Source organism: Mandrillus leucophaeus, unplaced genomic scaffold, assembly GCF_000951045.1.
Source record: "Mandrillus leucophaeus isolate KB7577 unplaced genomic scaffold, Mleu.le_1.0 Scaffold35, whole genome shotgun sequence".
Lineage (NCBI taxonomy): Eukaryota > Metazoa > Chordata > Mammalia > Primates > Cercopithecidae > Mandrillus > Mandrillus leucophaeus.
In genome coordinates this window covers 3275147-3292022 of record NW_012103698.1, presented here as the reverse complement: position 1 = coordinate 3292022, position 16876 = coordinate 3275147, and the positions used below count along the sequence as shown (strand labels likewise).

At 39.0% G+C, this 16876-nt stretch overlaps 1 protein-coding gene across 1 annotated transcript in view; it reads left to right on the top strand.

Annotated features, from left to right (window-relative positions):
* CASC5 (cancer susceptibility candidate 5) overlaps window positions 1-16876 on the top strand; it is a 68870-nt gene that overhangs the window by 18752 nt on the left and 33242 nt on the right. The window contains exons 8-13 of the mRNA XM_011989282.1: window positions 1748-1785; window positions 5027-5079; window positions 6692-11692; window positions 15413-15551; window positions 15956-16023; window positions 16620-16718. Coding sequence (XP_011844672.1) covers window positions 1748-1785; window positions 5027-5079; window positions 6692-11692; window positions 15413-15551; window positions 15956-16023; window positions 16620-16718 — 5398 coding nt within the window. The remainder of the gene's footprint in view (window positions 1-1747; window positions 1786-5026; window positions 5080-6691; window positions 11693-15412; window positions 15552-15955; window positions 16024-16619; window positions 16719-16876) is intronic.

Below are 16876 nucleotides of genomic sequence, written 5' to 3'. Positions count from 1 at the left end.
ACTCTGTCGCCCAGGCTGGAGTGCAGTGGCACCATCTCGGCTCACTGCAAGCTCCACCTCCTGGGTTCACACCATTCTCCTGCCTCAGCCTCCTGAGTAGCTGGGACTACAGACGCCTGCCACCATGCCTGGCTCTTTTTTTTGTATTTTTAGTAGAGACGGGGTTTCACCATGTTAGCCAGGATGGTCTCCATCTCCTGACCTCATGATCTGCCTGTCTCGGCCTCCCAAAGTGCGTGCAGTGGCCTAATCTCGGCTCACTGCAATTTCCACCTCCCAGGTTCAAGCTATTCTCCTGCCTCAGCCTCCCGAGTACCTGGGACTACAGGTGCACAACACCACGCCTAGCTAATTTTTGTAATTTTAGTAGAGATGGAGTTTCACCATGTTGGCCAGGCTGGTCTCGAACTCCTGACCTCAGTTTATCTGCCTTCCTTGGCTTCCCAAAATGCTGGGATTTTAGGCTTGAGCCACCGCACCCGGCCTAATTTTGTATTTTTAGTAGAGGTGGTGTTTCACCATGTTGGCCTGGCTAGTCCTTTTTTTTTTTTTTTTTTTTTTTTGAGACGGAGTCTCGCTCTGCCGCCCAGGCTGGAGTGCAGTGGCCGGATCTCAGCTCACTGCAAGCTCCGCCTCCCGGGTTTACGCCATTCTCTTGCCTCAGCCTCCCGAGTAGCTGGGACTACAGGCGCCTGCCACCGCGCCCGGCTAGTTTTTTTTTTTGTATTTTTTAGTAGAGACGGGATTTCACCGTGTTAGCCAGGATGGTCTCTTATTTCCTGACCTCGTGATCCGCCCGTCTGGGCCTCCCAAAGTGCTGGGATTACAGGCTTGTGCCACCGCGCCCGGCTGTCCTGGCTAGTCTTAAACTCCTGACCTCGGGTGATCTGCCCGCCTTGGCCTCCCAAAGTGATGGGATTACAGGCGTGAGCCACCACACCCAGCCTATTCTGTCTTCTTCAGGTGACTCACTCCTCATAGATAACCACTGTTGACAATTTTTGGTGTACTTGCAGAAATTCTTTTTGTATGTCTAACTGCATGTTTAGCTTTTATTTTTTTAAAGAAGACAAAAATGGGATTGCCTAGTAATATGTATTGTGACACTTTCTATGTTATTACATAAAGATTTACCTCAGTCTGTTACAGTCTCTTGTATGGCTGCACCAACATTTAGTGAACTCCCTATTGATGGACACTTGAGTGGTTTCTTTTATGTACTTTTAAGGCTCAAATTTTAGAAAATGAATTGCTTTATAGGTCTTTTTTTGAAAAAATAAGCAAGCAGTATATATTAAGCATATTTTTCTAGTTTATTTTTTTGGGGATGAGATCTCACTCTGTCACCCAGGCTGGAGTGCAGTGGCATGATTATAGTTCACTGCAGCCCTGGACTCCAGGTCTCACGTGGTCCTCCCACCTCAACCTCCCAAAGTGTTGAGATTACAGATGTGAGCCACCACGACTGGCTGATAATATTCTTGAAATTAGCAAACCATTAAGACTAATCTGAAAAGTATCCTTTAATTGCCTTGTAATTGCTTCAGTCAGTATTAGATGAGTCTTTTTTAAAAAGATGTCTTTATAATTTTCTGCATTAGATGAGTCTTTTTAAAAAAAAGTCTTTATAATTTTCTGCTAGTCATTCTATGACAGTCTTTCATCTTCCCTACTCTTTCAGCTGTTATTGAAAGATTGTTGGTAATTGTTTGGGGTATAGATTATAAAAATACTTTTTAATTTTTAGGAATAAGAAATTAGAAGATAATTACTGTGAAATTACTGGTGAGTATGACTAGAATACTTTTCTTACAGTAAGATAGTCTATTCATCTAGGTTCCTTGAGCCACTCTAGTAGTGGCTCCAAACAGAGCTTTGTTATTATTTTGTTTTTTTTTTGAGACAGAGTTTTGCTATTATTGCCCAGGCTAGAGTGCAGTGGCGTAATCTCAGCTCGCTGCAACCTCCGCCTTCTGATTTCAAGCAATTCTCCTGCCTCAGCCTCCCAAGTTGCTGGGATTACAGGCATCCACCACCACGCCCAGCTAATTTTTTTGTATTTTTATTAGAGACGGGGTTTCACCGTGTTGGTCAGGCTGGTCTCGAACTGCTGACCTCGTGATCCACCCGCCTCGGCCTCCCAAAGTGCTGGGATTACAGGCATGAGCCACCGTGCCCAGCCCAGGGCTTTGTTGTTTACACAGTGTCTTCAGTTTAAAATTTCACAGACTCACTATTACTTCTTTTTTCTTTTTTTGAGACGAAGTTTCATTCTTATTGTCCAGGCTGGGGTGCAGTGGCACGATCTCAGCTCACTGCAGCCTCCACCCCCCAGGTTCAAGCAGTTCTCCTGCCTCAGCCTCCTGAGTAGCTGGGATTACAGGCGCCCACCACTACACCCAGCAAATTTTTTTTTTTGTATTTTTAGTAGAGACAAGGTTTCTCCATGTTGGCCAGGCTGGTCTCAAACTCCTGACCTCAGGTGATCCAGCCGCCTCAGCCTCCCAAAGTGCTGGGATTACAGGCGTGAGCCACTGCACCTGGCCGACTCGCTATTATTTCTTTCAAACCTGCTGTTTCTCCTGTTTTCTCTGTCTTGGACTCCCGCTCGTTCAGTTATTCACTTAAGTCAGTAATCAAGAAGTCATTTTCAACTCTTCATTTATGTCTAATGTCCATTTGGCCTACTTTGTATTTTGTCTCCTAAATGTCTTGAAAATCTATTACCTATTCTGTATTCCTTCTGCCCCTGCTTTAACTCAAGTTGCTATTATTTTTTCTTGGGCTATTGTATTTCATTTCTTATCCTTCCAATCTATTCTCCATGTTTCTAAATTTAATTATGTTACCTCCCAGCTTAAAATGGTTCAATGACACTGTTTTGCTTAGAGAATAAAGCCCATACTCCTTAGCAGTGAGTTAGAGTGTCCTTTATCACTTGGCCTGTCTTCTTCTCCAGACTTATCTCCTGCCCTTTATAGGTATCCTGTGCTCTAGCCCGTGATGAATTATTTGCAGTTCACTATATGAACTCTTTTTCTGCCTATATGCATTTATATTTCATTGTGTTTCATTTTATTTTTTTGAGATGGAGTCTCACTCTGTCACCCAGGCTGGAGTGAGGTGATGCGATCTTGGCTCACTGCAACAAGCCTGCCTCAGCCTCCCAAGTAGCTGGGATTAGAGGCGCATGCCACCAGGCCCAGATAATTTTTGTATTTTTAGTAGAGACGGGTTTTCACCATGTTGGCCAGGCTGGTCTCAAACTCCTGACCTCAGATGATCCACCTGCCTCGGCCTCCAGGGTGCTTGGATTACAGGTGTGAGCCTGCGCGCTCAGCCCCTATATGCATTTATTAATGCTATTTTGTCTATCTAAAGTGATCTTTCTACTCCAGTTTGCCTGTCAATCTTCTCATTTTTCACTTCACTTAGCTTAACTTCAGTGCTGTTCAAAGTGTCCATTCCACAAACTAACTGCTCAGTCCATGACAGAAAAGGAACTTGCACCATAATGTGCATTAACTGTGGCATTAAGCCACTGTTTAGTTTAGCTTACACTTTTTTTCTAGCAATTATTATTATATGATTTATGTTTGCCACCAGCTCTTTATCTCATTATGAATTGGTAACAAGCAGTTCACAGTCTGGCACTGTACTTCAGGTAGCACTGGCTTAAATGGAACCCTCTCTGGCAAAACTAAGGAGTTAGTCGCATGTTCTGCGCTCCCATAACACCTCTTTTATTTCTCAGTGTATTTTATAATTTATCACATTGTATTTTAAGTATTTTTCTGACTGTCTTATTAAAGAGGCCAAAACTGTTTGTTGGGGGTAAGGGATACTCCTCCTTGAGGAGCAGGGCTACGCCATAGGCAGTGTGCTCAGAATAGCCTGAACTACCATCTCTGGGAGTCCAGAAATTTTGTCTTGTTCTTCTTTATACCTTAGTAGACAGTTGAGGTGTGTTTTTGTTTGTTTGTTTTGTTTTTTTCATGTAATAGGTTCTGAATCAACATTTGTTGAAAAAATGAATGGAAGCCTGACATATAAATAAGGCTTTTAGTAAAAAAAAGAAAAAAAAGCTTATAATTATTTCATTATATGTACTCAAAGTTGCTATAAATTATTTAATATGTTCTAAAGATTTGCCTTTAAACTTTAAATGTAAGTGTTTTTTAAATGTATTTCCTGTTTTAATACAGCCTTTTGAATCCCTTCCTTATTTACAAAGTATAATTTGTAGTTCTAAAATAAGTCTTGAGTCTAATCCTTTATTTCCATTTTTGTTGCTCTTTTGGTCTAACCTGACCTCTTACGTTAATCTGAACTGTTGTAGTAACTTATTGGTTTATCTTCTCTTGAATCTACTTCTTCTTATTACTTTTTACTATTTTTCTAAAATGCATTATATTTTATAATGGGATTATTTTTATAAAACACAAATGTCTTATCATGGGAACGTCTAGATTCCTTAACATAGAATAAAAGACCCTTCAGAATCCTACCCTAACCTTTCAGACTCATCACTTGATGTTCTTCTTCATGGGACTTCTACTATCCAGGAAATAAAAACAGAGAAGTCAATAATAATAATAATAATAAGTAGTAGTCCAGACTTTCCATCTTTAAAATCACCACCACATTATAAAAGTATTTCAGCCACATAGAGGATATAATAATTATTGGTCTCTCTGTCACTAACATAGGACAATTAAAAGTCTGATGAAATTTAATATATTCCGAACACAAAAGATAAGTGTTTGAGGTGGTGGATATTCCAATTACCCTGATTTGATCATTACACAATGTATACAGATATCAAAATATCACGTAACACAAAAATATGTTCCACTGTTACATATCAATTTTTTAAAACTTTAAAAAAATTTAATACATAAGTTTTTAAGGGCTTAGTTACTGGTAAATTCTAGTAAATACTTGTAACTGATGAAGAACCTAAGAAAAGGAAAGTCAGGCTCAGTGATATATTTTCTGACTACTGTTTTTTCTTTTTTGTAAATAGGGATGAACACATTGCTTTCTGCTCCCATTCATTCCCAGATGCAACAGAAGGAGGTAAGAGTTCATGCAAATACCTTCATATTTTAATGTCTTCTGATTGTTAAAACAGAAAACACAGTTCAATGATAATGGCATAATTTAGGGATGACTTAATAAAATGAATCAGCATAAACTGGAAAGGCTTCCTAGCTTTCCAATTAACTTAAGGGTAGTTAAGTCACTGCCAGTTTAAGTAATGGGAGATACAGTATACCAGTACCTCTCAAAGTTTAAAGAGCATATGAGTCTTTATTTCTAACTATTTCTTGAGTGATACTAGTACACAAGTCCGTAGGCCATACTTTCAGTAGCAAGGAGTTAATCTGTGTCCTCACCAAAAAAAAAAAAAAAAAATGTTGTAGCACAGAGTGTAAAACAAATATATATATATATATATATATATATTTTTTTTTTTTAAAGCTATCTCCTACAAGAAGGTGGCACAATCTTGGCTCACTGCAGCCTCAACCTTCTGGGCTCAAGCAATCCTCCCACCTCAGCCTCCTGAGTGGCTGGGACTACAGGTGCATGCCACCATACCTAGCTAATTTTGTTCATTTTTTTGTAGACACAAGATCTCACTGTGTTGCCCAGGCTCATCTTGAACTCCTGGGCTCAAGGGATCCTTCTGCCTCGACTTCCCAAAGTGTTGAGATTATAAGTGTGAGCCACCAAGCCCAGTCTAGAATGTAACATAGATTAGCCATCATGGACTTATGCCTTTCCTAGACTTTTAAAATTTAGGATAAGAATGACCTATTCAATATAGTAATTAAATTTTCGTCATGTTTACATTTGGTGCTGTCAGTGTTTTGAATTTTTTAGTCATTCTAGTGGTTGTATAATTAAACTTGAATTTTTAATTTGTCCCATAACACTAAAAAGTAAATTACTCACAGACTTTAGAATTTTTTTTTTTCTTTTCCTAATAGATTGGGTCTTACTTTGTTGCCGAAGTTGGAGTGCAGTGATGTGATCCTAGCTCATGACAGCTCAAACTCCTGGACTCAAGCAGTCCTCCCACATCAGCCTTCCTAGTAGCTGGGACTATAGGCATGCACCACTGTGCCTGATTTTTAAATTTTTTTGTAGAGACAGGATCTTACTTTGTTACTCCTGGCTTCAGGCAGTCCTCCTGCCTCAGCCTTCCAAAGTGCTTGGATTCCAGGTGTGAGCCACTGTGCCCAGCCTGGAATAATTTTTTTTTTTTTGAGACTCAGTCTCACTCTGTTGCTCAGGCTGGAATGCAGTGACACAATCTCAGCTCACTGCAAGCTCCACCTCCCGGGTTCACACCATTCTCCTGTCTCAGCCTCCCGAGTAGCTGGGATTACAGGCGCATGCCACCACACCTGGCTAATTTTGTTTTTTGTATTTTTTAGTAGAGACAGGGTTTCACCGTTTTAGCCAGGATGGTCTCGAACTCCTGACCTTGTGATCCGCCTGCCTTGGTCTCCCAAGAATAATTTTTAATGACAAATTATATGCAACATACTACACCATTGATTCAAACAAACCAATGTGTTATGAAACCGTCACTGAGGATTTTTTATATAGTACATGTTGTAAAATGCCTTTTTAAAAGTTTGCTTTTGTTCTGATCTCTTATATTTTGCTTTCATTATAGTTTTCAATTATAGAACATAACCATGAAAGGAAACATGCAAACGACCAGACAGTCATCTTTTCAGATGAAAACCAGATGGACCTGACATCAAGTCATACTGTAATGATTACCAAAGGCCTTTTAGATAATCCCAAAAGTGAAAAGTCCACCAAGATAGATACCACATCATTTCTAGCTAATTTAAAGCTTCACACTGAGGACTCAAGAATGAAAAAAGAAGTAAATTTTTCCATGGATCAAAGCACTTCTTCAGAAAATAAAATAAATTTCAATGATTTCATAAAGAGATTGAAAACAGGAAAATGTAATGCTTTTCCTAATGGGCCTGATAAAGAAAATTTTGAGATACCTGTTTATTCCAATGAATCAAATAGTGCCTCTTCTATACATCAAATGCATATATCTCTTAATAAAGATGAGAATAACAGTAATGTTACTAGAATCTTTAGAGAAAAAGATGGTGGGATGAATTTCACCCAGTGTCATACAGCCAATATTCAGACATTGATTCCCACATCCAGTGAGACCAACTCACGGGAATCTAAAGGTAATGATATTACAATTTATGGCAATGACTTTATGGACTTGACATTTAACCACACTATACAGATTTTACCTGCAACAAATAATTTTTCTGAAATAGAAAATCAAACTCAGAATGCCATGGATGTAACAACAGGTTATGGAACTAAAGCTTCAGGAAGTAAAATAAATTTTAAGAGTAAACAAAATGCTGCTTTTCAAGACCCTTCCATAAACCCTGCAGACAAAATACATATTACCAGAAGTCATATGGGGGCAGAAACTCACATAGTCTCACAGACTTGTAATCAAGATGCCAGAATATTAGCCATGACCCCAGAATCTGTATGTTCTAATCCATGTATTCAAGGTTGTAAGACAGTTTTCTATTCTAGTTGTAATGATGCCATGGAAATGACCAAATGTCTCTCAAATATGAGAGAGGAGAAAAATTTGCTAAAGCATGACAGTAATTATTCTAAAATGTATTGCAATCCAGATGCTATGTCTTGTCTCACAGAGAAAACTATTTATTCTGGAGAGGAGAACATGGACATTACCAAGAGTCATACAGTTGCAATAGATAATCAGATTTTTAAACAAGATCAATCAAATGTGCAAATAGCAGCTGTACCAACACCTGAAAAAGAAATGATGCTCCAAAATCATATGACCACATCAGAAGATGGGAAAATGAATGTAAATTGTAACTCACTTCCTCATATATCTAAGGAAAGAATACAGCAGAGCCTGTCAAATCCTTTATCTATTTCATTGACTGATAGAAAGACTGAACTCTTAGCAGGTGAAGATATGGATTTGACTGAAAGTCACACAAGTAACTTAGGAAGTCAAGTTCCTCTTGCAACTTATAATCTAGCACCGGAGAATACCAGTGAATCTCACTCTCACAACAAAAGCTCTTCAGATGAATGTGAAGAAATGACCAAAAGTCATAATGAACCATTTCAACGGCCAGACATGATAACCAAAAACAGCTTAACCGATACCTGGAACAAAGACAAAGATTGGGTTTTGAAGGTTTTGCCCTACCTTGATAAAGATTCTCCTCAGTCAGCTGATTGTAATCAGGAGATAGCAACAAGCCATAATGTAGTCTACTGTGGTGGAGTTCTTGATAAACAAGTAGCTAATAGAAATACAGTTTCATGTGAACAATCTTTGTTTTCTACCACAAAGCCATTATTTTCATCAGGACAATCCTCTATGAAAAATCATGATACTACTATAAGTAGTCATACAGTGAAATCTGTACTAGGCCACAATTCTAAACTGGCTGGGCCACTGAGGAAAAGTTTAAGCAATCCCACACCTGACTGTTGCCATGACAAGATGATTATATGTTCAGAGGAAGAGCAAAATATGGATCTAACAAAGAGCCACACCGTTGTCATTGGATTTGGTCCTTCTGAACTACAAGAACTTGGTAAAACTAATTCAGAACACACTACTAGCCAGCTAACAACAACGAGCAGGCAGATAGCTGTGAAAGTTGAAAAATGTGGTAAAAGTCCCACAGAAAAAAGTGGAGTACTTAAATCTAACTGTATTATGGATGTGTTAGAGGACGAAAGTATAGAGAAACCTAAATTTCCAAAGGAAAAGCAAAATGTCAGAATTTGGGGAAGGAAAAGTGTTGGCGGACCAAAAATTGATAAGACTATTATATTTTCAGAAGATGTTAAGAATGATATGGATATCACTAAGAGTTATACAGTAGAAATAAACCATAGAACTTTATTAGAGAAACACGATTGTCATTTGGTGCCATTGGCAGGAACTTCTGAAACTATTTTATATACATGTGGGCAGGATGACATGGAGATCACTAGAAGTCACACAACTGCCTTAGAATGTAAAACTGTCTCACCAGATGAAATAACTACTAGGCCTATGGACAAAACTGTAGTGTTTGTAGATAATCATGATGAACTAGAAATGACAAAGTCCCATACTGTTTTCATTGATTACCAAGAAAAGGAGAGAACAGACCGACCTAACTTTGAACTATCCCAAAGGAAAAGCCTAGGAACACCAAAAGTGATATGTACTCCTACTGAGGAGAGTGTTTTCTTTCCAGAAAATGGTGAAAGTGACCGTCTAGTAGCAAATGACAGCCAGCTAACACCTCTGGAGGAATGGTCTAATAATAGGGGCCCTGTAGAGGTAGCTGATAACACGGAATTGTCTAAATCAGCCACTTGGAAAAACATCAAAGCTGTACAAAATTCTGGATTTCTCAATGAACCTCTATCAGGCAAAAGTCAGAGAAGAAAAAGCCTTAAGCTAAAAAATGACAAGACCATTGTATTTTCAGAGAATGATAAAAATGATATGGATATTACCCAGAGTTGTATGGTGGCAATAGGTAACAAAAGTGCCCTGGAGAATAAAGAGGACTTCCATTTGGTGCCTTTTGCAGGGGCTTCTAAAACTATTTTGTATTCATGTGGGCAGGATGACATGGAGGTCACTAGGAGTCACACAACTGCCTTAGAATGTAAAACTGTCCCGTCAAATGAAATAGCTATTAGGCCCTTGGACAAAACTGTGTTATTCACAGATAATTACAATGATCTGGAAGTCACCAATTCTGATACTGTTTTCATTGACTGTCAAGCCGCAGAGAAAATACTTGAAGAGAACCCTAAATTTGGAATAGCAAAAGGAAAAAACTTCGGTGTTTCCTTTCCTAAGGATAATAGCTGTGTTCAAGAAATTGCTGAAAAACAAGCACTGGCTGTAGGAAACAAAATTGTTCACAGTGAGCAAAAGCAACAACTCTTTGCTTCTACTAATAAAACTACTAATGAAATCGTCAAATTCCATAATGCTGCTATGGATGAAAAGGTCATAGGGAAAGTTGTAGAACAGGCCTGTACATTGGAAAAAGCCCAGATTGAAAGCTGTCGGTTAAATAATAGAGATAGAAGAAATGTGGGCTTTACAAGCAGTCATGCAACTGCTATTTGTGGATCCAGTGATAATTATTCCTGTTTACCAAATGTTATTTCCTATACTGATATTTTGGAGGGTAGTGCCATGCCCTTATGTGATAAAGATGAGGAAAAAGCCAGTAATTGCCCAGTGCAAAATGACCGTGTTTATGCAAATGATTTTGCCAGTGAATATTACTTGGAATCTGAGGGACAGCATCTCTCTGCTGCTTGTCCTTTGTTAAAGAAGGAAGAAGTTATTCAAACCAGTAAGAAAGGACAGTTAGACTGTGTCATAACACTGCACAAAGATCAAGATCTGATTAAGGAGCCACGAAATCTATTGGCTAATCAAACTTTAGTATATAGTCAAGATCTGGGGGAGATGACTAAACTTAATTCAAAGCGAATATCTTTTAAGCTTCAAAAGGATCAAATGAAAGTCTTTGTTGATGATATTCGTGTTATTTCTCAGCCTCATTTCTCAACTGACCAACCTCCATTACCTAAAAAAGGACAGAGTAGTATCAATAAAGATGAAGTGATACTGTCTAAAGCTGAAAATAAGAGTTTAAATATTATAGGAAATTCCTCTGCACCCGTATGTGAAAAGCCCAAAATGCTCAATAATGAGAAGTGGTTTGCTGCAGCCTGTAAAAAAGAACTGAAGGAAAATATTCAAACAACTAACTATAATACAGCTCTGGATTTCCACAGTAACTCAGACTTAACTAAGCAAGTCATACAAACTCATGTCAATGCTGAAGAAGCACCAGATCTTGTAATTACATCTAATGTTCCATGTTTTCATAGTATCAAACCAAATCTGAATAATTTGAATGGAAAAACTGAAGAGTTCTTAGCTTTTCAAACTGTTCATATACCACCCCTTCCAAAGCAATTACTTGAATTAGGAAATAAGGCACACAATGATATGAGTATAGTGCAAGCTACAGAAATAAGTAATATTAACATAATCTCCAGCAATGCTAAAGATAGTAGAGATGAAGAAAATAAAAAGTCTCATAATGGAGCTGAAACCACCTGTCTACCATCAAAGACAATTTTTAAAGATAAAGTAAGGAGATGTTCTTTGGGAATCTTTTTGCCTAGATTGCCAAACAAGAGAAATTGTAGTGTCACTGGTATTGATGACCTGGAACAGATTCCAGCAGACACAACTGATTTAAATCACTTAGAAATTCAGCCAGTCTCCAGCAAAGATTCAGGCATTGGATCTGTTGCAGCTAAAGTGAACCTAAGTCCTTCTCAATATATAAATGAGGAAAATCTTCCTATATATCCTGATGAGATCAATTCTTCAGATTCTATTAACATAGAAACTGAGGAAAAGGCTTTGATTGAGACATACCAAAAAAATATTTCACCAAATGAAAATAAAATGGAAAAAACTTGCAATAGCCAAAAAAGAATGTGGGTACAAGAAGAAGAAGATATTCATAAGGAGAAAAAAATCAGAAAAAATGAGATTAACTTTAGTGATACTACACAAGATCGGGAGGTGAGCTCTGTCCTGAACCAAGGAATGTTCTTGAGTTTTGGGTTTTGTTTTGTTTTTTTAAATTGTGGGTATTCTTGAATTTTAATCTTAGTCTTGGGCAAGCAGAAAATGATTATTTCCACTTACAGGGCTGGAGAAGTATTATGTAGAACCTTCAGGAATTAATTGACTAACAGCTAGACTTCAAAGCAATTTAAAGTGACAAATAGTCACAAAAAAATTAAATGGAAAATTGTTCAAAAAGTAGCCAGAGTTATGACTGTATAATTTCAAAAGGTAAATATTGTCACCTCTAGTGATTTATCAATTTGGCTTTATATAAGAATCTCTAGGGAGGGTATATATAGCTTCAAAAGTCATCTTCAGTGGAGTTATATTTGGGGAGTAAAAAGCCTTTCTATTTTGCCAGCTGCATGAAGTAAAGCTTGACTGAATTTTCTTGGCTGATAAGGATATGTAGAAGTTGAGAGTCCATTTTCCTTATTTTTTAATTTAATTTTTATTTTGATTTTGATTTCGTTTTTGCGACAGAGTCTTGCTCTGTTGCCCAGGCTGGAGTGCAGTGGTGCGATCTCTGCTCACTGCAGCCTCCGCTTTCTGGGTTCAAGTGATTCTCCTGCCTCAGCCTTCCGAGTAGCTGGGATTGCAGGCGCCTGGCACCACATCCAGCTAATTTCTTTTTTTTTTTTTTTGTATTTTTAGTAGAGATGGGGTTTCCTCATGTTGGCCAGGCTGATCTCGAACTGCTCACCTCAAGTGATCTGCCTGCCTCAGCCTCCCAAAGTGCTGGGATTACAAGTGTGAACCATTGCACCCAGACTTAGAGAGTCTATTTCTTTAGTGAGTAGGAGAATGCCTAGGTCATTTTGTATTAATTGAAAGAGGACACATTTTTTTTTTCTTTTTTTTTTTTTTTTTTGAGACGGAGTCTCGCTGTGTCACCCAGGCTGGAGTGCAGTGGCGCGATCTCGGCTCACTGCAAGCTCCGCCTCCCAGGTTTACGCCATTCTCCTGCCTCAGCCTCTGAGTAGCTGGGACTACAGGCGCCCGCCACCGCGCCCGGCTAGTTTTTTGTATTTTTAGTAGAGACGGGGTTTCACGGTGTTAGCCAGGATGGTCTCGATCTCCTGACCTCGTGATCCACCCGCCTCGGCCTCCCAAAGTGCTGGGATTACAGGCTTGAGCCACCGCGCCCAGCCTGAAGACACAATTTTTTTAAGTAAAGTACTATTTGGATAACTTGGGGAGAACAAAATCTGTCACTTAGACCAAATTTTGTAGGCGGAGAAATAAAGATTAGAAAGTATCAGAGTTTCATAGAAAACAAAGCTTCAACTCTGTTAAAAAGATAAGCATAGGAGGTGATTTCAGTGGCTCTGTAAGATAATGTCATGCGATGGCTAGTCATGAAATTATGAGAAAGTAGCAATGTAAAATTTAACAGTAGCTTTTATGAAAATTAACATTCTATTTTCTTTTTTTGAGATGGACTTTTGCTTTTGTCACCCAGGCTGGAGTGCAATAGTATAGTCTTGGCTTGCTACAACCTCTGCCTTCTGGGTTCAAGGATTTTCCTGCCTCAGCCTCCTGAATAGCTGGGATTACAGGCACCCACCATCATGCCTAGCTATTTTTTGTATTTTCAGTAGAGACAGGATTTCGCCATGTTGGCCAGTCTGGTCTTGAACTCCTAACCTCAGGTGATCCACCCACCTTGGCCTGCCAAAGTCCTGATATTACAGGAGTGAGCCACCGTGCCCGGACTGCATTCCATTTTCAATAAATATATAATCTGCTATGTCTTAGGCACTGTTGTTTTTTTTTTTTTTCTTTTTTTTTTTTTTTTTGAGATGGAGTCTCGCTCTGTCACCCAGGCTGGAGTGCAGTGGCATGATCTCGGCTCACTGCAACCTTGGCCTCCTGGGTCCAAGCGATTCTCCTGCCTCAGCCTCCCAAGTAGCTGGGATTACAGGCGTGCACCAACACGCCTAGCTAATTTTGTACTTTTAGTAGAGATGGGGTTTCACCATGTTGATCAGGCTGGTCTCAAACTCCTGACTGCAAGTGATCCACCTACCTCGGCCTCCCAAAGTGCTGGGATTACAGGCGTGAGCCACCGCACCCAGCCAGGCACTGTTTTATGTGCTGGGAATGCAGACAAAAATCTGCTCTCATGGAGTTTACATAATAGTATTTATTCATTTATTTATTTTTGAGACAAGGCCTTGCTCTGTCGCCCAGGCTGGAGTGCAGTGGAGTGAACTCAGCCCACTGCATCCTCCATCTCCCTGGTTGAAGTGATTCTCATGTCTCAGCCTCCCAAGTAGCTGGGAGTACGGGTGCACACCACAACACCCTGCTAATTTTTGTGTTTTTAGTAGAGATGAAGTTTCACCACGTTGGCCAGGCTGGTCTCAGTAGAGATGAAGTTTCACCATGTTGGCCAGGTTGGTCTCAAACTCCTGGCTTCAAGTGACCTACCTACCTCGACCTCCCAGAGGTCATTACAGGCATGAGCCACCGCAGCCCATAATGGCGTTTATTTATTTATTATTATTTTTGTTGTGTTTTGAGATCGAGTCTTGCTCTGTTGCCCAGGCTGGAGTGCAGTGGTGTGATTTTAGCTCATCGCAAGCTCTGCCTCCCAGGTTCAAGTGATTCTCCTCCCTCAGCCTCCTCAGTAGCTGGGATTACAGGCATGTGCCAGTACACCCGGCTAATTTTTGTGTTTTCAGTAGAGATGGGGTTTCACAATGTTGGCCAGGCTGGTCTTAAACTCCTGACCTCAAGTCATCTGCCTTCCTTAGCCTCCCAAAATGCTGGGGTTACAGGCGTGAGCCACTGTGCCCAGCCCCCTTAATAGCATTTAGATAAAATAATATATTGTTTTCAGCCAGGCACGGTAGCTCATGCCTGTAATCCCAGCACTTTGGGTGGCCAAGGCAGGTGGATCACAAGGTCAGGAGATCGAGACCATCCTGGCTAACACGATGAAACCCCGTCTCTACTAAAAATACAAAAAATTAGCCATATGTGGTGGCGGGCGCCTGTAGTCCCAGCTACTCGGGAGGCTGAGGCAGGAGAATGGCATGATCCCAGGAGGTGGAGCTTGCAGTGAGCCAAGATTGCGCCAGTGCACTCCAGCCTGGGTGACAGAGTGAGACTCTTCCAAAAAAAAAAGAAAAAAGTTGTTTTCAAAAAGCATATAAGAAGGTAGATGAAGATGGCATTTAAAGCTGTGAAGTCAAATGGTTAAAATAGTAAAAGCAGGACCACATATTCAGCTAAAGAAGTCTTGGTCAGCTGGAGAGGAAAGTAGAAAAGCCTGGAAATAAGTTTATCTGGACTCTAGCCAGGGCCACCACATTCAGCCAATATTCTAGTCTGGTTTTCTGCAGTGTGGTTGCCCTGCTATTGGTAGCTAGTAGTTGAATAATTGGATAGGTGAACATTTCGTAGCTTATGGGATCTGGTTTTAACTTAGATACATAATGAGAAATAATTTGCGTACACAGTATAATCCATAGAGTTATATTCAATAAAATTACTTTTAACTCTAATTAGGCTTAAGATGCTTGTTACTTGTTCTAATTCTTTACTAAGATATTTCATGTGAATTATAGATACATTGTATGTTAGAAGTAGTATTTATGTTAGTGTTCATCGTAAGTGTACAGTATATGTTTTATTTTGATGATATTCCTTAATTGACAATTTCAGATTTTTGATCACCATACTGAAGAGGATATAGATAAAAGTGCTAACAGCGTATTGACAAAAAACCTGAGCAGGACCCCATCTAGTTGCAGCAGCTCTCTGGATTCAGTCAAGGCTGATGGGACCTGTCTGGACTTCAGCAGTAAGAGCTTCATGAAGGCTAAATAATAGCAGCCTTCTGCTTACTTGACTAATAATAAGTAGTTTTCAGTTCAGGAAATATTTGAATGTTATATATGCCTTTCTGGGATTATAAAAAGTTGATCAGTAAAATAATATTTAGTTTATTTTTATTTCTTAGTTATTGTAATGCACTGAGAAGTGACATACTACAGAGAAATAGAGTGATTTCCTTCATGGGCTTATAATTAGTGGAGAAACCCTGGAGCCTTAAAGCTATAATATACTTTGCTGTGCTACATTACTGTCTTCCCAGAAAGATCCCAGTGGGTGGCTTCAGGATCAGAAACAATCTGAATGATAACCACAGTTAAGTTTACAGTTCAGTTTTGACTTGTTCATCACCAGAATTTGCTTTACTTCTAGCTTACCGCAGTAGTCAAATGGAATCACAGTTTCTTAGAGATGCTATTTGTGAAGAGAGCTTGAGGGAGGTATGTTAAAATTATTTTTCTTTTTTTTAATTTATAAAGAAAAGAAGTTTAAACATCTCATTTCTAATACATGTAATATTCTTGGTTTTAAATTTTGTTTTAATTACGAAATATTTCAAATATACAGAAGACTACTTTTCTTAGTTAAAGATCCAACATAGCAATTAATTAAATGCAGTAGAAGTCACGATTAAAAGGTAATTTGTTTTGGCTGGGCATGGTGGTGCATGCCTGTAATCCCAGCAACATGGGAGCCTGAGGCAAGAGAATCACTTGAGCCCAGGAGTTCAAGGCTGCAGTGAGCCATGATCACACAACTGTACCCCAGGCTGGGTGACAGAGCAAGACCTTGTCTCAAAAAAAGAGAAAAAAAGATGTATGTTTTGGGTTTTGGGATTTTTAAAACTCTATTGTTTTTCAATAACCTTAAGAAATAATCTTAGATAAAATCTGCTCATGTATAGCCTGCATATATCTGGATAATATTTCCATAAATGTATAGAATATACTTTAAGCTTTTAGAAACAAATGAGGTGGTTATATCAAAGTGAGATCACATCGAATGGTCGTGTGAACTTTTTTTTTTCTTTTCTCAGAAACTCCAAGATGGGAGAATAACAATAAGGGAGTTCTTTATACTTCTCCAAGTCCACATCTTGATACAGAAACCCCGACAGAGCAATCTCCCAGGCAATGTAAGTGCAGTTTCTTGGCAAATTGGTTATCTCAGTTAAAATGTGTTGCACTTTTTACTAAACTGCATCAAAGCAAACATTTATTTAAAAGCACAAAAAAAAATGGAAGAGAGCAAATTTTCCTATAGAGAGTTTGCTTTTTTTTTTTTTTTTTTTTT